Source organism: Varroa jacobsoni, unplaced genomic scaffold, assembly GCF_002532875.2.
Source record: "Varroa jacobsoni isolate VJ856 unplaced genomic scaffold, vjacob_1.0 scaffold_1151, whole genome shotgun sequence".
In the NCBI taxonomy this organism is placed as follows: domain Eukaryota; kingdom Metazoa; phylum Arthropoda; class Arachnida; order Mesostigmata; family Varroidae; genus Varroa; species Varroa jacobsoni.
The window spans coordinates 153162-175516 of NW_019214053.1; the positions used below are offsets into that span (position 1 = coordinate 153162).

The following is a 22355-nucleotide window of genomic DNA, read 5'->3' on the forward strand; positions in this document are numbered from 1 at the left end:
TGCTTACGAATTACCGAACATTTATTTCAGTACAAAACCTGAAGGTGAGCGATAAAATAGCAGCAGTGTAATATCCAGTTAAAAAATAAAGATATTTCGTTTAATGCTTTCCTCCTGCAGTCGCATCCATCAGGAATTGCAGATAGTCGGGATTTCCCTGCTGGATAGGCAAAGAGATAATCTCACAAACCTCATATGGATGTAAAGATTTGACAAATGTGGTTAGATTAGCTAAAGATGCACTTGGTGACTTGATCATCAGTAAAACCTGTGAACACCAATCGAGCAAGAAAGGATAAAAGAAAATTAGGCTTGAAGCGCGAAACATACTGAATATCTTTACCGCTCATTGTCTATACTGGCATTCGCCATTAAGCCACAACGTGGGCCGAATACCGACGTAACTGCAAAAAGAGGTAGGTTAACAGTTCTTTAAGGGGAAAATAGTACGGATCATTAGCTCGCTCTTTTCGCAGCTGCGTAGCAATCTTACCTGTTTAAGTCAAAAACTTAAAAAAAATAGTGCGCACGTATAGTTCTGATAGCAGCTACATAGGCGCTACACAAACTACAATTATGATGAAGTACAGCGGGCTACATTACAGAAAATCTTAATTTTTTTATGCGCCAAAGGATCTGATCGTGAAGAATTGCTGCTGGTTCGATTTCTATAAAGCATCAGACCTGTTAAAACAAAAAGTCCTTACATAATAAAGAATGTATGCTCACTAATTGTTTTCACCTACTGGGTGACTCTAGGCAATTATCATTGCTACTAGAACAAATTATATTAAATAATGACACTTCTAACCTCGTTATCCTTTTCGATGGTACCCTTCCAACGATAGATTGAGGTGAGCCCCGGGATTATGTTGACACAAGCTGCTAGACGATTTTCAACGAGCCCACTAAAAAAAGGCCATACAGCAGTGAGAAACCGGGCCAACTCTAGAATCCAAAATTTTGGTACAAAATGTCGGATCAAACGTAGAAGACTTACTATGCACAAAAAGGAGATGATGTAGAATCAAGCTTAGTAAACTGTTGCAAGGCTGTTAAGAATTTTACGATCGGCGTTCTAAAAACGGTAACCAATTACGAGGCAAATGCATTGAAATTCTCACTAAACAATATAAGCACCATTAACTGAATAAACAGTTTCGTCTCAAGAGTTATAATGCGTTCTTTTTAACACTCTTAACACAATCTATATTGTGCGCATATGCTTTTTTTATGGCTGTCAAATATTTATGTATTTTGATATGTACCTGGCGATCTTTTCGGCGACATCTTTGCTTGGTGCTGTGACGTATGAAACGGAAAATGCGCCCGCTTGTTGGATTTCTGTCGCAGACATCGAGAAAGCTCTGTCACGGCACGCTGTTGATGATACAAGCCGAAGCACTGAGAAACAACCCAGCAACTGAAGGATGCACATCTCTTTCAACAATGATCAACTTTTGACCTTCAATTAATTATTTTTTAGGGTAGTTTTATGACTCTTCAGAAGTAGAGCTAAAGATGGGTTAAAACGATACATTGAAATAAAATTCTTCTCGAACGTAGAAATGCTACAATCATTTATAGAAAAAAACGTTCATTATATAGCGGTTCAAAAGCAGCAAAATGTTACATAACTACTTAAGAAGACTATTAGATCAATGTTGTCGTTATACATCTAAAGATTATACATTTATATATAAAGTTTCAAAGCACAGTACTAGATGAAATCTACGAGTAATAGTTATAAGTAGTCATGGAGATGTGAAATGCGTGACGTGCTTTGGATTAAACGTTTTTCTTCGCACAAACCTTACACTCACACCATAAAGACCAGTAAACTTAATCACTTCAATCGTATCTTAGATTGTACTTACAACTTGTCGTGATTTCGGCATTGAGACGCTGCCAGATAGTAAAAATCAGCTGATGAGCCAAACAGCAATAATCGATTTGAATGGCGCGGGCTTCAATGCGCGCCAAATTGAGAGAGCTTCAAGTTTTAACAGTGCGGATCCTGTGAATGCCATTGCGCGATTGAGATGGAGATGCAACAGACTAAATTCAACAAGTAAGCACATAACCTCTAACGAACAAACAACTTATTTGGTACTAAAGAGCAGATGAATAAGCATAAAAAGGTAAAATATTATGAAGAGTATTGTCGTAACATCGTAATTGTACATAATACAAGTAAAATAAGCTGCCATAACTTGGTTAATTAGCACAGTTCTTCTAGTAAATAAATACTGGCGTGCCAGGAATATATTGCTCTGTTTACGCGGTGTCATCATAAGTCACACATTTTTGCAGAGCTTTATCAAATGATTTAGATTCAGTTAGGAATATAATAGAAAAAATTCTCTGTTGGTTCAAATTGTGTGGCATGAGAATGTTAGCCTTTAGTTGGTCCGTTGTAAGCTTCATTTGTGAAAGGTTAGCTAAGACTACCACCATAGGTTAAAAACCGATCGGTGGAGCCGAGCAAGCTCGGGATACGCTCAAGCAGCAGGATCTTTAGAGTACTAATGGGTGCTTCCTCCTGTTTTTAGTTTTGCAAAAAAAGGACTATGCGGCTTAGAGTGCGGTCTTTGAATCGAGCTGAATTGTAGATTGAACCCTAAATTAAAGCACGCTTCACTTAGGTTTCAAATACCGTAACTTTTGAAAATTACCATTAGTATGAAGTACATTAAGATACAGTTATTGGAACAGCTGTGTGCGAAAAAGAAAAAATAAATATAAAATGCGCTCGTAGGCACTCTTTTAAAACTAAAGCTGGCGTGACTGAAAAACCTACAAAAAGTACCTAAAGAAGAGTTGATGCGGCGCCATGTGCAACAATTTTCATTTCCGCTGCACTTGTATACACTTCTAAGTTCGTGATGAGCTGACTTTTAACATAAAATGCGCAAGAGAGTTCGTACGGTGATTTAATGATCCGGCCACCTCATCCAGGTTTGAGCCCTTGTAGGATCTATTTCTAAAGGTTTGGGATCGCTATTCTTGCATAAACTAGCTACAGGTTGGTGTTCCTATTAGGCGGAAATTCTAGTTCCATGAACTGTTCTACAGATCGATTTGGCTCTGTGGTAAACAATCGCAGTAGTCACTTGAGAAAGTCTGGCTTCACGCAGCCTTAACAACGATAACGTTCTATGCTTAGATGTTGCTAAAGTTAGACGATGATTCCGTATGACAATGTAGAGGAAATGCAATAAAATAAACAAAGTGTTAATTAAGATTGGAATGTTTCCCTATGCATGTTGCTGCCATTAATGATTTTACGCTCTTCCATGCGATGATTATATAAGATTATACTGAGTAATAAAGAAGACAAGGGATAGATGAGGACTCTTCGTTAGCTAAATGTTGTATATAAACGAAGATTTTTGTGTGAAAATTGTCTTCTAGAGAAAAAAAAGTAATAAACGTTTTTCCTTAGATTTGATAATTTGTGGTTTGTTTTATTGCAAGTACAAACTGGTCTTTATATAAGATCGTAATAAAGCGATTTAGACAACGGCTGGAATTAATTGGTAAGTTACACATACATACCTAAATGTGCTTCGTAAAGTAGTTTCTTTAATAATACACAATCTGTTGAGTTACTGGAATTTTTTTTAAGAGAAGTTTGTTTTTAATTAACTGAGTGGTCCTTATAATTTTGAGGAGTCAAACACTAGAGTGTTTAATTCAAAACGATTGTTCCTTTTTTCTCTGGAGGGTTTGCAAAATTTAGTGCTGCAGCGATTTGGTTTTTCCAAAATGGTACTGATTCAAAGTGATTTAGCAATGTATAGAGTCGGCCAAGCTCAATAACTATAAATGTTCGTACTAATGCTACAGATGTCAGAAACCTGGATACTATGCGAGGAACATAGAACGACAGATAGTTAAAGTAAAATGATTCTCGAAGGCACTGAAGGGTGCTTTTAATACGGTTAATAAAATCGTAGTTGCATGCGTCGCACATAGCGGAGCAACACATTTCCAGCACAAAAATAGATGCCACTGGACATCCCGCATGGAAAACATATAAAATAGCGATGATGCACTTCATGTTAGAGGATATCAATATTAACGTTCTTAGTAAAGGCGACGCTATGAGATCGATGGCGAAAATAATTCTGCAAAAATAATCATCGACAAAAACCGAGTAGTAACTTCGGTTGTGATACTAAGACAATTTAAATAACTGTATTGTTTAAGTTGAACTTTGATTTAAAGGTTTATTGAGTTCTGTTTAGATTTTGCCGATTAGAAGTTGCTAGCTCATAGTTAATGGTAATCAATATATTATCCCAAAAAATGTAATTTGAGAATTACAATATTTATACAGAAATATCCAAATTACACTTAAATTATTAATCTAACTTTGATATAGTTATTTTACAAGAATAATTAATAGTGTCTTATTATAGTAAAAACGTATTTAAGGTAGATACATAAATGCGAACTTTTACCTTGCAGATTTGTTGATGTATAAATTTTATATTGATTAGTGTTGATAAACAGTGTCTGTTTTGTATAATAACAAAACATTGTTTTGGCTGTCTAGCACACGCTCCTACCGAAAGGCGAGCCTTCTTGAAATGTGCGATGCATTGTCAACTGTTTACTTCTTGTGGGCCATCTATTATGAATAAGAATTACTTTACACAGGCCATATTTTAGAACCGTTGATGTAGTACTTTAGTAAATCAGTAATGATTTCCGGAGGAGCTTTCTAGGTATACGTCGAATTTACTAAATTTAACAAATAGGTATATTAACCCGTATATTAATCACCATAATATAACATTAACAATATGATTTGTTTGTTCTACTACCATGAACACTGAATTTGGCTGAGGGAGCGTTTGCTAAGATAGATAAAAATTCAGCGTGTGTAAAAGCCTTTTGAGCCACAGAGAAGCCTTTTTGCAGGTGTTTTGAAAGTACGAAACATGCTGGAATGTTCACGTTTGTACTGGCCACATATACGCACATAAACTACTTCGTAAATTTGAAGTGCTAGACATTAATTTTAATATTTGTAATATTCATGTTTTGTTTACCGATTTAAGGTTATCCTATTCTGTATCGCATATAGAAGAAAGCTTATACGGCTACGGTTTTTTTCAGCAACGAAACATTGATTTTAAAAATCAATACCTTAGAATTTTAATAGTTAAAAAACCTAAAGTTTTGAATTTATTGAGATGCACAAGGGTCAAGGGATTATTACTATGTCAAGGAATTAAGGATTACTCATATTCCTCTCTAACCAAATTTTAAAAGTTATGTGATACAATGTGATGTTTACTTTGCATTTAGCGAACTTTGTTTAACAATAATAAAGCAAAGTAACCAGCTCAGTTTTCAACTACAATTTTGCGTGCCCCAAATTTATGGTTTCAAAATCATATTGAAGGCAAGTGACGTTTTTATATATAGTTATTATCCTAAATTCTGTTATATAGCCACCCCGGAGGCTAATGTGTACCCCTTCAGTTCGAGCATATATAACGCAGGATTCCGTCGATGCTAATTTTAGAGAGCAATTAAAAGGGTTAAGCGGCTTCAAACTACAACTCAACTTAGAAGAAATGCCTATGCATATTAAATTGAATTTTGGCACTCGTTGCAACACGTGCCGTTTTGTCAATAAGGCGTCGAATGTAGTAGCCCATAAAAAAATATCAATTACTTATTGGCATGACGCATCATTGGGACAAAACAATACTGTCGACATCTGGACCACATTATGGAGAATCTACTATTGGTAATTATTTGCATCAAAATCATGTGTAAACGCGATAATTATACAGGCTTAAGAGCAGTGAAGTTGGTTTTTGAGAACGGTACGTACATTGTTACTTGCCAGTTCTCGTACAAAATGCAACTCATAAATGTACCAACACTTACGCCGTTCAAAACCTAGTTGCACGCCGCACAACAGAATCTCATGCAGACTTATGGCAAACGAATAATAATCTAGGACCTGCCTAACTTGGCAATAAAAGATTATAAAGTTTTTTTTTTCTAGGCACGATCTCGGCCTTTTCCGGGAAGAACCCCGGCTTCGTTGAACGACTGATTTCCTTCATTTCCGACTCATGTAACCCCATCTTGTGAGCTATCAACATGGGGCTAACAACATGTTTTAATTGATATTTTCTCGAGGAAGAATAAACTTTAATGAGCCAGCATCAAGTAAACGTTGGCCGTTATTGCCCAACCTCCCTCTCCTAGGAAAGTAAGTACTATCCAATAATGAACTCTTAACTAGTAGTCCATCTAAGCTTCAGCACTGTATATATATTTATATGCGCATTCAAGTGCACCGTTGTCGACGGAAAATAAGACTGCACGCAACATTCACAGTTATTAACAACTAACTATGTGCTTTCTTTTTCTTAGTCAAAATAGAAAAGGCAAGCAAAGCATATTATTGTATTTACTTTACGACTAAGCATGCAGAAGAGACGCTATGGAAAAAGTTGCACTAATATGTTCCCTCCAATTTTGGAACAGAAGTGTTGAGTAGAATTTCAGTTGAACCAACATTTAGCCGCCTAAGTATCTTTTCCCTTCCACTTGTCGAAGCATTCTATCAGTTCAGAAGCAATTAAGTAGTTCTCTTTTACTGCATGCTTACATTGATTGAACTAGCAGATAGAATTAGTCAGTCGTATTCGATATCTGATGATTAGTTGTCTGCGACTCCTGCTACTTGAATCTCATCTAACAAACCCAAGCCGTATTGATAGAAAAGGTAGAAAAACTTAATTGTGTATATTACATTTCAATATTACTAGTTTGCGTGATCTCATCCGCAAAGCTCATTGGTATACCAGCAGTAACTCCTGCTTCTATAAAATTGCAATCTTTGCTCGACTTTAACGGCAGGAAGATCCGGTAAACGCCCTTAAGCATCTAAAGAAAAAAGGGACTCAGCATTCTTGTCAGTCGGTCGCTCAGCCGTTCATGTCCATTGCCACTAACTGGTCCTCGCTAAGGGTTCCTGCTTTATTCGTTCTATTTCACTATTATAAAATAGTTGCTTCAGCAACTACGCATGTTTTGACGTGCTCGTTCGTTTATGCCGGGACCACGATATCCGTACGTATCTATCTGTGCTTGTATGTGTATACGTGTCTATATATAGCACTTGAAGCCAAATTCACAGACGGATACGAAACCGCCGCAGCTGGCGCGTGTGTGCTGCATCTTGTAATATATACTGCAGTAATATAGTAAAGCCAATAGAGGATTTAACGTGAATATAGCAGCGACTTTGCCGTGTTGATTTCGCGAGTAGATGGATTGCCATGTCGGCGCACCATTAATGCCATGGCTACTGCGGAGTCAGTAGCAGCTCAAGCTGAAAGACACACACACACACACATACGTAGACACACGGCCTCACTGAGACATGACACGACGATGACTGGTTTTACTAGTAATAATCATATAATACACAAAACGCAAGGTAAAGCTAGTCAGATCACTCAGCCATAGACTATTTTATCGAGTGAGCGAATAAATTAAACTACTAGCAATGAGTCAAGTTAAAGAAGTGGGTGAAAATTATCAATCAAACATATCCATAGTTATCATAATTTATTGATTGAAAAAGATGACAAGTAAATAGAATTCCGCCTCTAATATTACCTACTAGCTGTTTTATTTAACTGGTCACTTAAATCAGCAATTGTAACGTAACAATGTAACGTGCTGTGTTTGTAGCTCAACCATATCGCTTCTTCCAGTCAGTTGTGCAATTACCATTTCATACTATTGATTCTCTGGATTGTATAATACGTACCCGCAGTCAACTAGATGAACTTGCTAAATGGGTTACATTATAAGGGTAATCTGTGCAGCTCATGTGTCAGTGGTTCCCAACCAGAAGCTTGGTGACAACGCGCTCCATCCGTTGTGCATATAATCATGTTCATAAAATTCTAATGCAAATTTTTAATCTTTCTAAGATTGTTCATACCTATTGGCTGTTGAGTAGTATTAGTATCTAATACTCGATAGTGCTGCATTTGACTGTTACCATATTGGTTTCCTTCAAAAAATTTACTACAACAAAAAGCGCAGGGTTTTATCCGCAGCTGGCATCCAATAATTTGTTGAAATTGTAGGTTTCTTTAGTGGTCTCTAACCATACAGTAGTCGTAATAACTAAGTTGAACTTTTTAGATCCTTTTAATCATCATTATATCAAAAATCTCGTCAATACAGGGGTTCAAGGAGCGGGGGTACTTCAAGTCTAATTATGAAAAGAGTCTCAAGTACAAATGGGCAAGCTTTTGTTCAAATATAAAAGAGCGGATCATCGCTAACGTGTTTCTGTGTGCTAGCTAGGTGCAGATATTTTAGCTTGCTTTTTGTTAACCGTAATACACTGAAAATGTTTTTAAGCGAAAATAGTAGTCGTAGTTAGCCAAATAGACAGTGCGTATGATGCTGAATGCACGGACGTTGCATTAGGCAGTTCAAGCTTACATGGCATAGACTCAAAGTTAAGAGTTTGCCTCCAAAAAGAAAATGGCACTGCGGATCCCATTTAATCGATTGTAGCCTTTCTCTACCGCCAAAGTTTTTGCGTCAGGGTCAAAAAGGGTCTTTTTTTTAAGACAAAAGGCAACTCTTAATTATCTACAAAAAAAAAGTATTGAAAGCATTCACAAATGCACAAATTCGATTGCACCTGCTGTTAAAACGATGGTGTATGTCGGCGATTTTAAAATCAATTATTAAAACAATCATAGAAAAATGCAGGCTATACTAAATCAGTTTTACAGATAGAGTGTTCAATGTGATCTAAAACTTCAATTTTATAAATGCTCGTTTATCTATCACTATGAAAAAACTACGTTTATCTAACAATATGAAAAATGACTACATTGGCAATCTTAAAGTGGAATAGTTTGTATTAAATTAGATAAATATGTGTTCTAATAAGTTGAATTTGAGAAGCAACACTGTTACTATTTGCCTGAATGAAATATGGAGTGGACATGCAGAGCCATAGAGATCACAAAGCGGCAAACATATAGTCCCCATTTTATCTTGTATCTTTGTTCCTTAAACGTTGGCAACCCTATGTAGAAGGAGACACATTGTGAGTATATTTGTGTGAATTTAGATGAATTGCTTTCCGTTCGATTTTAATTTTCGTGGCTGATCTGAACATTTTCTCTGAATAGTAGTTTATCTAAAACCCTGTGTATGTAGGGATCACCAGTTATCCAATTGGTTGGCCAAATCAAGTAAACGTTAGCTATACAAAGAAAAATGTTTATTGTAAAAAGTAAAAATACATGTCCTGAACATATATTTCAATATTACAGCTTTTACACAGCATTTGCACGTTATTTTTTTTGTAATACTCTCAATTTTATCAATTGGATCTAAATTACTAAGGTGATTGATTTTACTTCATTTTTGAAGTCTTCCAATGAATTTTGTACACGAATACACAAAGAATAAGTTACTTGTTTTTCCATACAAATTCTGCAATGTACATTGCAGAATAGAAATACAGGAATGAGAACGATGCGATTCGGTCACCATTAGTTTCGGGATTGAGGGCAATTTTCTTTGCGTTTTTTTACTTTTTTCGCAGAAGTACGCTTATAAAAGGCTACTACGAAACGAATTCTCAGGTGGTTATATACATTTTAATACTCTAATACTTACAGATTATCTGCAAAAAATCTGTTTGATAAGAAAGATGAATTAGCTATAAAATCATTTCTAGAAATAGAAATATAGTGAAATAGAAATATAGAGTTTTTGCGCCATGTTTAAATTAGAATGATGCGACTATCCAAGCTGAAATGAGTGGCAGAGGATGCTGTATAGAATCTTAAACGCTACTTCTCTTATTAAAATATCGCTGATGTCCACGATTCACGCCACTAAACGCGATCTCTCGTTAGTATGAATGGGATGCTGAACGACCCCAAACCTAGACAACAAGGTAATTTTCTACAGCAGGTATTCATCTGAATACTTGCGCCATTCGTGTTATCAAATAATCTACTTTTAGAAAGGCAGAATCGTTGTAGTAGCGCAGTATGCTCGGAAGAGCCGGCAATCTCTTCCTACACACTGAATTACGTAAATCTAGCAAGTATATCTTGCTCATAATCTGTTTTTCAGAGACAAGATCGGCACCGCATATTTGCAGCCGATAAAAGCAGTGGATATCGAATAGAAATATTCTTCGAACGATCATTGGAGGGCATAGTAGTCACATGGGCGAGGTTTGAAATCGACGGTCAAAAGTTCATGTTACCTGAGGAATGTTACAAAGGCTACAGAAATGGTATTATCATATCCAATATATTTCAGATGTTTAAAATGAATGACACATTGGGTTAATTGAAGACAAAAAAACAGCAAAGCGTTTAGCTTATTACACTAACACACTTATAGGTATCTGCCTAGAAAAGTAAAAGGCTATCACTGAGGGAACTTAAGTTACAGTGATGTTACTTGCGAAAATACCTTTGAATGTCATACACTGTTTTTAAGGCTGGAAAATAATTCTAATATGTATTTGTCCAACTCTAGTCGAAGGTGAAGAACTGTTCTTAGTCCATTTGGGCGGCTTCGCTGCGAGCAAAATATAATCAGAATCGTTATTTTCGTGTTAACAACTGATTTTGTAAATATGATATATAATAGATTCATTGAACAACAGTGAAACAAACAGTTGACATTGTTAGTGGCACTTTTTATACTGCGCAGTTAGACTATTGGCGGTGCACAGTACGACTCATTATATGAGTACTTTAAGACTTCCATGAAGTCTAGATGTTGGGACTTCAAGAGAAGATATAAGAAATCCCGTTTAATCCATATGCACATTTGTAGGATTAAGTTTTCAAAACGTCTATTGATAATAAAAACATTTTACGTTAAGGCAGTTTTACATGATGAAATGAAACTGTATGTTGCTTCAAAGCGTGCATTCTTCATTGAATGCGTCATTCTAAATTAATGTGATAACTCATTAGCAATCGATCGTAGTGATAGCAGGTGTATACAGTGGAATTAGGTTGAAATGCGATGCTCGCACGCGTTCCTCGAGGGTAGCGATTAATATTATTCTATTCTAGGAACCCACAATTGATTCAGCGGACATCGAGTCAAAAGAAGATTGTACTACAAAATAGGAAACTAATAGTCTGTCGTCGCCAGATGCGCCGAAACAGGTTCAAGGCTTGCTGGAAGAATGATTACCACGAGCCGCCCATTTGAAACTCCTCTTCAGTGTTCAGCTTCGATCAGTGTCGATTATATTAACGAGGCTAAGGAAGCTATAAAAACTTAGTGGAACGTCGTATATAGTATATTCGCATAACATATCTTTCACTTACTGGGCAGATATCTATTCGACAACAATAGCTCACAAAATACCTAATCGAAATTTAGATTGCTCTTCAACGCACGGCTTAGCTACTTGTGCTAAACTCGTTGACTTCAAAATCCAGTTATTACGACACCATGATGGAGATATGTGTTTCCCGCCTTCTCTATCTTCCAGATTCTCTATAAAATCTTATTAAACCTCTATAAACCCTATAGCTAAAGAGCTAGATGAGCCCCCAATAGTAGTGCGAGGATGTCAGGTCGCAAAATCTCGAACTGTCAAATTCTCTTCGCCAGCCATTTCCCGAAAAATTCTAGTCATCAAAATCGAAATTATTGAATCTAGCTTCAAGTAAGCACATTTTTAAACACAACAATAGTAATCGCTAACTTCATTTCTCGTGTAGATACTGTAGTGAACTTCAGACATATATCCGTGCTGTAACATGTTACACAAAGATACAACTTGATGGCAGTGAGAAACTAGAGCGGTTGCTTTTGTGTTCTCGACTTAGACGCAGAGCGCGTAGCGATTTTCTTGAGGGAACCTATTCTTGTTCAAAGTGCGTTCTTCATCATAGCGGATATGCTGATGTAAGGAAGAACTAAACTGATAAAGGTGTTAGTCAACTTGATATATATTATGTAAGAGCGCCACACACTATTAGTCAAACCCGTTTTCCGCATTAAGAACCTCACAAGACTTGCAAATAATAATAAATGAAAATCTTTAATCATTTTAAGTGACTCGATCTGTTGAAGTTTATGCCAGCTATTGATTGTACATATCTCGTGATTACTCGGTAAGTAGGCTGATCTTGTTTTAAAGGTTGTTTTTTTTATACGTCCAGTAGGAGCATTATTCCAGCGATATGCCAGCTACTCATGGTTGTCATTTTTCGGGACCATTTAGCCCAATAACGACACAGTCGTGCTGACCACTCTTTAGACGAGCCGATTTTATGTGGAGGTTTACACCGGAGCATCAGATTCTTTCTTCACTCTAGCGTGAAATGTAGATGATGAACAATTTACTTTTAAACCCATATTGTGCTAAAGACCGTTGAGTTAAATTCCTGGATTTCACGTAAAGTGAGTTATATCGCCATGTAATTATTGCACGATATTATGTAACCATCAATTGGTTGCAAAACATGAATCTTTAGGTCGAATTGTAGGCTATATTAAGTGTCCTTGGCACACTATTACAACCTCTTACAAACGTACTCTTATGTCCGCTAAGCTTCAACTTGTATTGAAAAATTTATAGAGACTTATTTTTCTAATTTCTTTTATCACTGCTAGCAGAAGAAGTCTAAGATTAATTTGTGTATCCCTTTATATTTCCAGAATGGAACTGTATTTCATGTAATTGAGTCAATGGACTACAAGTGCTTTGGATTTTACTTTAGGCCGACATCACTTGATACATCGATTAAGAGGGGCAGGGTTTACCACAACAAAGGTTAAATACCTCTTTAAATTGTATTTAACGCGGGTAATTAATATAGTAACGATTTGCTACGCATCGAAGCTGCAGGTGATTAGAAAAAATCTCGTTAAAACGACAAAGAAAGAGAATGCTTGTGTATTGTAATTAGAAGAGTATGTCATACCAGCAAATGTTTAAAACGAGCTCCATGAGCACCAAAAGGCCAAGTGTATTGATTTTTTTGACTTCAAAGATTCGTTATCAGTTCCAATAAAATCATTCGCTGTCTTCATTGTTTGAGGCGTTGCGAAGCATCTTCGTATAGATTGATTATGTTGCCCAATTTACTCGTATGTCTTAGTCATGATTATGCTCACGTATGTTTTATAAAATAATTGCCGCAAAAATTGGTTATCTAAAAATAAATAATGCATGCAAAGTTTACCGAATCAGCATCCTGTTTGCAAGAGTGCACAGAAAACTCCTTTGCAGTGTTGGTAAAAGTCCTTTACTTCAGTCTGCTTTTTACAGCATCAATTTCAGAAGAATAGAAAGCAGAAGGATATAATTAATAGAGTGTTTGTGTTGCTTTAAGTAGGTGGTTTTACGCACACACTTGACCTCAGCAATACCGATTCTCTTTCGATAAGCAAACTCAGCGCCCGGCCAGGTCTGCTAGGTTCGTGGCTAGTCCATGAGAGCCATGGAGAGCTCTGTTGGAATAAAGAAACCTTTATAGCGGAAGCTTTGACTTTCAAATTACGCAGTAAATAGAATCTACTAACAGTAAAACTAAACATGTAAGACACTCCTCTAAACTCTTGTGTCTCACATAAAAAGAACCTCATGAAGGGAAAAAGACTTTGAGGAAAAATAAAATTTATTTAGAAAGAACTGTAATCAATCGTAGACCACATTGAATGTGTTATGGTTTGCATATCTAAGGAGTATCTATAGAGTAACTTCCAGGCATTCGCAAGTAGAGGCACTGCTTATTGATAGAGATCTAAGGAATAGTGTAACGGTAACCAGCACAGCAGAGAACGCAAACCACGCGGCTGAACTTACACTAGGAAGGGGTTCGTCGCTTGCGGTGCTATCTTTAATCGCGGATTATCTGAGACAACAACAGCAAAGCGGTCATAATCATAATGAACAGTAACAGCAGCATAAGGCACGTGTTATTTATTTCCGGTTGATAAAATCTTCAATAAAATGCACAGATTATATACGTATGTGTATGTAGAGTTCAAAACGCGAAAACTTCAAACTGTAAGTAATAACGATTCAATGCAGTTGCTGTCTTTCACTGTGCTCGTTGTAAATACGTACAAGGAATTCGCCGGTTTGCTGCTGGCAATAAATTGTTTTAATGGCCAATATCGGACTAGGTAAACCTGTGGTCTCCGCGTCGGTTGACCCAGACATGTACATTTTAGAGTACAAATGGAGTATTAAACCTGGCGGAGGTGTGCTTAACGAGTTTTATAAAATAGTATGTGCCCCATTATCACGACAACACGGCTTTTATTTTACTTTCTTTAGTTTATATTTTTATCGAATAGTTCGTGTATTTGCAGGATTTACAATTTTTTATGAATGTGTATTTTATCAAAGATTATTAATTATAATTAATTATAAAGATTACAATGAGAGAACAGCATGCTACTTTATATCATATCTAGCCATTCTCAAATTAAATAATTTCTACCAAGCATCCGTGCTATCGTCAGAATGAAACAAGGCCATTAATAGCGAACGCTGAAGGAGCAAATATGTTCCTTGATTAGAATTATATTGCAGCCCAATACTTTACGCTCAGCAATCAATGTTGTTATCCACTAGCTTATTCAATTGCGAGGTGGCACCGTTTTTGCATCGTATTTCCTTTGAGGAAAGAGAAATTCGATTCTCCCATTGTTTATATTATAGTTTCGTTAGTGCGTGCGCTGAAGATATTGACTCTGACATGTTAGTGATGACCGAAAGGCTTTAAACCGTAATCAGCTCGTCTGATCATAATAGTCGTAGTTTGTTTTGCGGATAAACTAATTTCGGCGGTAAGATTCTAGATTGAGATAGTGTGGAGCTAAAGAATGATCTGTCGTATAATCAGTTAATGGAACTGAAGAAATTGCCGTAGATAAGGACTCGGCCCGACAGTTCTCACCAATATCATTTTAGAACATTTAAGAAAAAAAAACTTGTTTAGGACTGATTCCTAGAAATGCAAAATGAAGCAGTGCTCTGGGCTGCAATCCCTGATAACTGAATCTGGCAGAATCTAAACTCGTATGTGGGAAAAACTTCTTTCTTTAATGACTTTCTGTACGTTTCTTTTTGCTTGAGTTGAGTTTTTTTATTATTTTTTGCAGTCATGTATATACGTAATATGAAATTCGGCTTTATACAGTACTACTCACTAAACCTTGTCCATATATCAAATATAAAAAAGGCTATCTAACCGTAAGAATCATCCTTTTACCTTAGTCTCAGTACTAATACTAATACCTTGGTAGAAGGCTTTTACAGAAAAGAGATGTCCCGCTGCTCTCTTTAGGTTAGGCTGTTACAACCGACTCCAGCGACCTTTAAAATTAAATAATTTTCGAAATACATACCGCCAGTCCTTGTAGAAACTTGTGATCAACGCCGGTTTAGTTAATACCAGGAAAAGAAAGAAAAAACGTCTTTTAGTTTTGAAAATCAACGTCCAGTGGCCAAGTTTTTGTTTTTCAAAGGCCACAGCGCTGCGTCTTTCATCAAAGGTTAGTGAAGACATCAGGCAAGAAGGCCTCAAACGAAAGTAGTAAGAACATTTCAAGAACAGAGATTGGAATGTTGAAGACCAGTAAGAAGGTGACTAGATATCGAGACCCGAAAATATGTCGCAATTGAGGAGGCTTTTCCCGAAAGCAGAGCTTAAAGTCTGTGGGCTCTATTGGCTAAAACTGGAATTTCACATGCAATGCGTTCCAGGAAACTAGGTAAAACATGCGTCGCCGTGAATTGCCTCAAGATCAGTTGAAAATATGTGCGATATATTCCACATGCAATTTGTAAAGCTTTAATTAATACAGGACTTGCCTGGAGCATACAGTCACTATGGTGGTGCATGGTTCAATCTTCACCGTTAGCTAGAAAGGTACAAAGTGAAAAAATAGCGTTGGCATGGAGAGGAATTGAATTCCGTGGCAACGTCTTATAAGTTCGGATGTAAGGCACTAGTTACTTAATGACAACGCTAGATCACATAATGCCTCAATCAGAAGAGTGTAGAAAATAAAGGATAATAGCTCTAAGTCATAGTAAAAAAAACACATTCTAGCCCAATTAGCGAAATGATTCAATTTCAGAGTCTGTCGGATTCATTTGTAACAGCCTTATGGTGTACAATGTAATGGAATTTAACACCTAATTAGACATACGCCATACGAACTTCAGAAAGCTTCAAATGGCATTGAGAACCGGCTCAGCTAGCCCCAGTTCACCTCTCTTGTGATGTACATGCCTACTTGAATTATTGAAAGCTTAAGTATCATTAAATTTGCCCATAAAAGTTCATGTGTGCTCTTTGCTCTCTACAAAACATACGTGACACATACGTCACACATTCACCAAGTACTATTAGATTTTTATAACTCATATTAAGGTTTGACAAAAACATATTTTGCACAATTTTTCATTATGTCCAACTACACTCCTCCGTGATTTTGTCTGTGGATCGTCCGAACAAAAATGAAGTGGTTTTTGGATCTAATACATATATATGATTTGTTTTTTAGTGAGGTGACATTCGGAGCGTTCTCACCGTTATTGCTGACCCTTTTGAACAACATTTTATTTAATTCACTATCGCTAAACTGCTGAGGATGTTTCCGTAATCTAGGATTTGATAGTGTGCCCGTATTCACGATTTTTTACTATTGGGAAACGATTCTTCATGAACTTCCTCATGGTAAGTGCTTGGTTTTTTAAACAGTGTACGTGAAACAACTATATGTGTAGTAACGATATTTATAATTTTTCAGGTAGTAATTCGATTTTCATATAATAAGTGCGATCTTTATAATAAATATTGATAGACACGCACATCGGGCTAAGTTTCAACTTTTCTCAAGCTATTAATAACAATGTAAACGATATAAGAAGTCTACGGTCTGGCGCGGTGAGCGATGAAAATATTTAAGTAAATTCTTGTAAAGCATTTTGTATACTGAGGATATTAATTTAAAGACGTGTATTTGGTTTTACATGTTTTGCTGCAATATTGAATGTGCTAATGATCACAGTAGAGTAAAAGTCAAATTCTCGTATATATGGTTGTGAGAGCCATTAATGAATTATTTTGTGAGTCATCTCGACTAGAGAACATAACTATTCAACACCTACATTGTGATTTTCAGTTTGCTATCAGCAATGAGTCTAAATCATTGATCAATGTGAATAACGTAGCCGTCATCAATAACGTCATCGAGCACGAGGCGTTCAAAAACGGGATTTTCCATTAAAGTAAGAAAGTAGGCTCTGTACCTATGATGAGAGCGGTATGGAAGGTAGTTTATTAGAGTCACACAATAATAATAATTGTCAATACCCAAATGTATGTACATTAATACTATTTCTATTATCTTAAAAGGAAAATACCTCAGAATTTTTGTTTTGGTTTATTGCCGTTTACTGACAGATGCTAATCGTAACGCAAGGTAGCTTTTAGCGTTATATTTATCATTTACTGATTTGCATACACACGAAGTTATTCTAAAAAAATAGGTTACACAGAAAGATACGGTAACCAATTTTTTGAGCGTATAGCAAATAGTATACGGGCAATATACTTCAGCAGGGTGTTTGTCGTAACGGGCATATATACGTCCGCTACTCTTGTACTTGATGAAAGCCATCCATATATAAAGGAAAACAATGAACTCGTCATGGCGAAAAAAATAAGTTATTTTTGGAATTTGAGCAAACATTCAGTTATCATCATTTTTGCGCTAATCAAACGCTCTAAAACTTAAATCTCCTTTTCTTGCCCGAGATTGCCAGCTTTCACGCGGCTTTTGAAATTTAACAGCCGTTTTAAAAATAATTATATTAGTTGTTGATTATATCGTTCATATGAGCTTCAGCGGTTAGTCTTTTTATTACGTTTTGCGTCTTTTTGCATTTTTTTTAACACTTCGGTCGTTTTGAGCCCTTGCATTTTTAAAACACTGGGCTTTCTATTAACCTAATATTAAATTCGGTTGAAGCTTCTCGTATATAGCGTATTTAAGTAACACTATAACGACTTTATAGCTACTAATTACGCCTGACGTACAGTTCCTATTAAAAGTCATTTGTAAATGAGCGACGGAAGACGTCCATAATGACTAGTCAGTGGCTAGCTGATTCGGGACTAGTCGAATCGAAACTGTACTCGCGATAGACGATGGTAATATTAAATAAACAGGATACTTCACCGAAGTACGGCACTTCTAGAACGTAACAAGAAAGATTGTTAAAAATACGCTTTTTTTTTAAATATAATCTTCGAAACAAAGCGTAAGAAGTTGTTAATTGGATGCACTACCTTTTTATATATATATGTGCACCACCACCATTATACCTTTAATTTATTTCAGCCTGTTTTGTATCGGAAGTATGCTAGCGTCATTTAAACGCTTTAGAAACTAGAAAGAGATTAGATTTATAGAGAAAAGAGGCCGTTTTGTGTCCAATTTTGATAAAAAAATCTTGACAGTCCTCTCATCTCAAAGACTCATTATCATGGATACTAAGCCCTAATGTGTGTTAGGTTTTCATTTCTTCTGGACAAGCATTAAATTTTGACATAATTGATATATGCACGAGAGTTAGTCGACAATAGTTTATGAACTTTATAGGTGTTCTGGAATAGTATATGCATGCTATCTAATATAGAAATTAGACACCCTTAATACTTCAGGTATAGATTGACGTCTTGTTTCCCAAAGAACCAGTGACAGATGAAGGAACATACGTTGCGTTCTGGTCGAAAAAAAAATGTGTATACTGAGTAGTAGTGTGTTTCTGCTTGTACATGTTTTTACCCTTCAGGCATGTCATAACATCAAAGAAATTGTTGAAGAAGCCAGAGCAGAACTGGCAAAGGCTAAAGTCGATCTACCCAATGAACCTGATTCTTTGACTCTCCTAATGCGTATACTAAACCAAATGCACAAATTCCGGAACGAGAACTAGTTTATCTAATGAGTGTATCGTATTCGGCTTCATTATATAATATGATAGCCATAAATGTATCGAAGAAAAGCCAAAAAGAAGAAAAAGCAACCCCAGAGATGATCGTACTACTTCCCAAGCCCTTACGCTCCAGCAATGACGTCGTAAGCGCTGAAATTCCTGAAAAACTTTTGGTGAGTAATAATAAGCTACTAACAGCAGCAGATATTTGTTTATCTCTCGTATTTCGAAAGAATATACAGGGAAGACGTTTTCAGAATACCATGAGATAAACGACAATTACTGAATAAAATATTTTATAAGCCATGGGTTAGATCTGAGACAAATCAGAGATAAACAGCTGGATAAATTATAGGTTTTTAAGCACTTTCCCTAAAAAGCTGAAATATTCGTAAATCCATGTTAAGCATAGGAGCTATCCCGGAAGATTCAAAACGATCTGAAGGGATCGCATTCCCTGACGTATCCTGACAAGATGCTTTAAATTTCTTTTTCTAAACGAGAAGCGGCGAAACAATTTCGCTACTCTCGGTCTAGGTATGCTCATCGCTGCTATAAGGAATTTGATATCCACTCTAAAACGTGGGATATCGATCCGATGCTCCTTATTAAAACCCTTTAGGCTATACCTAAAGCAGGCCATTCAAAGTAAAGGGATGATAAAATGTTAAAAGTAGAGGACCTTAAAAATCGATCTTCATTCGTTCAAAGGTTTGTGCATATAGGTAAACTAACCGTAGTCATTGGAATTTATTGAAACGAGCCTTCAATATACGGAGACAATAAATAGTTTCGTTTCACGAATTTACGACTCATCCTGGTAATGAATTTCTTGCATTTGAATTTATTACAGAGGGGTTCTCAATTTTGTCTTACCCCGAGCTAAATACGCAGTGTTTGCCTGAAAAGCGACAAAGTCTATTTTGATCAAATGCATTCATCAGATCCGCCTTGCTGTGCAACGTATGGCCAGCCAACTCCAAGCGGGAGAAGACTACCAGATCTAGAGCTAATATTCTTCTTTACAATCGATGAGATTTACCGTCTCATCACAACCCGCAACTCTGATCTTCTACTAAAGTAAATTTTAAGCAACTTGGTACAAATAAGATAATTATTTGCTTTACAATTTATAATTCGAGTACCCTGATTTACAGGGTAATCCGGTGATTTCGAGAGCACGAAAGACTTAGCGAGGTAGAATATCCTCCTCTATTTTACGGATGCCCAAGCTAGTAAGTGGTTACTATTACTACTTCTATAGTAGAATAAAGCGTAGAAGACTACTGATTGATGTGTTTTATCCACAGTAATTTTAAAACTCCTTTACCATGCATTTTTGATTTTGTTAATATGTTATCGTTCGGTTAGTTTACTTCTGGCGATTATTGGAGGGAGAAATAGGTTCTGCACCATATGTGTGACCAACTATGTGGTCAAGACGTTCAAAGCATCATTTAAACCGGTTGCATTTCGTAGCAAGCCTTTCAATTTTTGTTCTGCAGTGATATCGTTCTTTCAGGCCCAATAATAATAATAGTAATAATATTAACAAGCTTAACTAAATCTGTATTAGGAAAGATTAGAAAAGAAAAAGTACACGAAGACACTGGATTCCCTCTCTTTAATAAGTATGGTCACTTTAATTGCGCCGTCACATATTAAAGCCGAAAAAGTATTGATACCAGAGAGCATAAGTTGTCTTTCGGGCACAACCGTGAGAGAAGGCGTTGTTGGCATTTCCAGAATAGTGCTGGACTTCCAGACCGGGAAGGGAGCTATCTGAATCACGCGGGTACTGGTAAAACCTAGAAAGCAGAATCGTAACATTTAAGTTCTATTGATCCATATTCTTTGTTGTAGCTTATAGAGCCATTTGACCACTAAAATATAAGAGAAATGCTATTGGCCTGTTTTATGCAGATGCTTATTTATAAAGCTGCTTTTCATTATAAGATTTTAAAGGGAACATACTTTGTATTTATACCTCTATTGCTTATTTTGTGAATACACTTACATTTGTAGTTTGCTCCAAGCGTCTACAGCAGTACTGCATCCTAGAACCCGTAGAAATTTCGCATAGGCAACTGTAGCTTATGTCTCTTAAAAGGTTATTACTGTGACGTTTTTTATTGTTTATACAGTGTGGACTCCGTACTTCTCACTGCTCGGTGGTGCGGTTACTGAACTCGGAGACCTGCTGTGACACGCCACGACCGTGGCTCGCGAATGCGGTTTGCCTGCTGTAGTCGGGGTCTTAGAAACCACTAAATTTTTCCGATCAGGCGAAATGTCACGCTCGATAGAAGCGATGGAAAGATTGCCAAGCAGAACTTCGTTCAATTGCACTCAAAACAAACCGTTCAACGGCCTCAAGCAAAAAGTCAAAGTAACGCTAATACGACCTCTTCGGATGATCACGTCTCTTAATGCACAAAATTAATTTATGATACCTCGCAAATAGATCACATAAATAACGATATCGGTAGTTCCAGTAAAAAATTAACCGCTACTTTTTCCTTAACAGCCTTTCCGATGCGATCCTTTTCAGACACATCTCTTTAGGATGGAGGTGATATGAAGTGACTTTATATTGCTACTCACCTTTCACCTACGATAGGACTTAGGGCAGTCAATAGTCTAAATTATATCTTCAGTAAAAATAAAGATATTCTCGGATGTATTTTTGGAGTGTTTAGAGAACTAATTTACAAAAAAAATGAACGATTAAGGTAATCCCAACGGATCACATACTAACGTACTATCCAACGATCCCAACGACATTCAGGACGGTTAGTAAAAGGTATAACTTTTGGGACAATAATAACCACAATGCTATGCAACATATGAAAATTTACAACTACATACGTTTTGCGGAAAATGTGCTCAATTCTTCAGTTTTTCTGCTTAAATATGAAATAACCAGTATGCAGAAGTTTCATCGAGAGTTCAACTACATTATAGAATTATTACGGTCCTTTATGATTGACTCACGTAAGAAACATGCGCCGCAGGACGCGACCCGTTTTTTTTTTAGAATGAAGTTACTGTAGAAAAAACTCACTCTGCCCCAGTTTCCACTGGAACCATTTGCATATTACTCCAGCTATTCTTCCTTATTCTCCTTAATATTTCAACAATCGCCCTTTCCTTCTGCGTGCCGCGAAGCCCTTTTTCCAATTGACTCCGTCTCTAATCGAGATGGATGAATTTAGTTGATATTAGGTTTGCTACTAAGTGATCGAATAGCGCATAGTTCATTCGTATGGCTTAAGGCAATGCAGTTTAAAAAGTATTGACGGACACAACGGAATAACAA

General features: G+C 36.5%; 1 protein-coding gene and 2 long non-coding RNA genes across 9 annotated transcripts; 1 reads left to right on the forward strand and 2 right to left on the reverse strand.

The window, feature by feature from the left end:
- On the reverse strand, window positions 1-4554 carry LOC111267126 (protein CutA homolog). Of its 6 annotated transcripts, none has more exons than XM_022845146.1 (5): window positions 4467-4554; window positions 1878-2017; window positions 1269-1380; window positions 812-948; window positions 1-268 (listed from the first exon to the last, which is right to left on the reverse strand). In XM_022845146.1, exons 2-5 carry the CDS (start codon window positions 1896-1898, stop codon window positions 101-103), a joined length of 438 nt encoding a protein of 145 aa, XP_022700881.1. In that variant the 5' UTR covers window positions 1899-2017; window positions 4467-4554; the 3' UTR covers window positions 1-100. The 6 variants fall into 6 exon arrangements, with proteins under 6 accessions (XP_022700881.1, XP_022700879.1, XP_022700880.1 ...); XM_022845144.1 differs by having other exon boundaries at window positions 1269-1404; XM_022845145.1 differs by having other exon boundaries at window positions 812-908; window positions 1269-1423.
- A 43-nt stretch (window positions 4555-4597) lies between these two features.
- LOC111267129 (uncharacterized) lies at window positions 4598-21265 on the forward strand. Of its 2 annotated transcripts, XR_015313678.1 has the most exons (8): window positions 4598-4733; window positions 5540-5767; window positions 6032-6241; window positions 16597-16769; window positions 17218-17323; window positions 18893-19209; window positions 20194-20271; window positions 21181-21265. It is a non-coding gene; the product is annotated as an uncharacterized LOC111267129 (long non-coding RNA). The 2 variants fall into 2 exon arrangements; XR_002684433.2 differs by lacking the exon at window positions 5540-5767 and having other exon boundaries at window positions 4646-4733.
- Window positions 20647-22160, reverse strand: LOC111267128 (uncharacterized). Its single transcript, XR_002684431.2, has 3 exons — window positions 22101-22160; window positions 21054-21407; window positions 20647-20844 (listed from the first exon to the last, which is right to left on the reverse strand). It is a non-coding gene; the product is annotated as an uncharacterized LOC111267128 (long non-coding RNA).
- Between the last annotated feature and the right edge of the window lie 195 nt (window positions 22161-22355).

Coding starts and splice junctions, on each gene's coding strand:
- LOC111267126 (XM_022845144.1), bottom strand. CDS start 1,898: ATGCCGAAATCACGACAAGTT. Junction 1,405..1,877: donor TGCCGAAATCACGACAAGTT/GTAAGTACAATC, acceptor GTTGTTTCTCAG/TGCTTCGGCTTGTATCATCA. Junction 269..811: donor CCATCGAAAAGGATAACGAG/GTTAGAAGTGTC, acceptor TGGTGTTCACAG/GTTTTACTGATGATCAAGTC.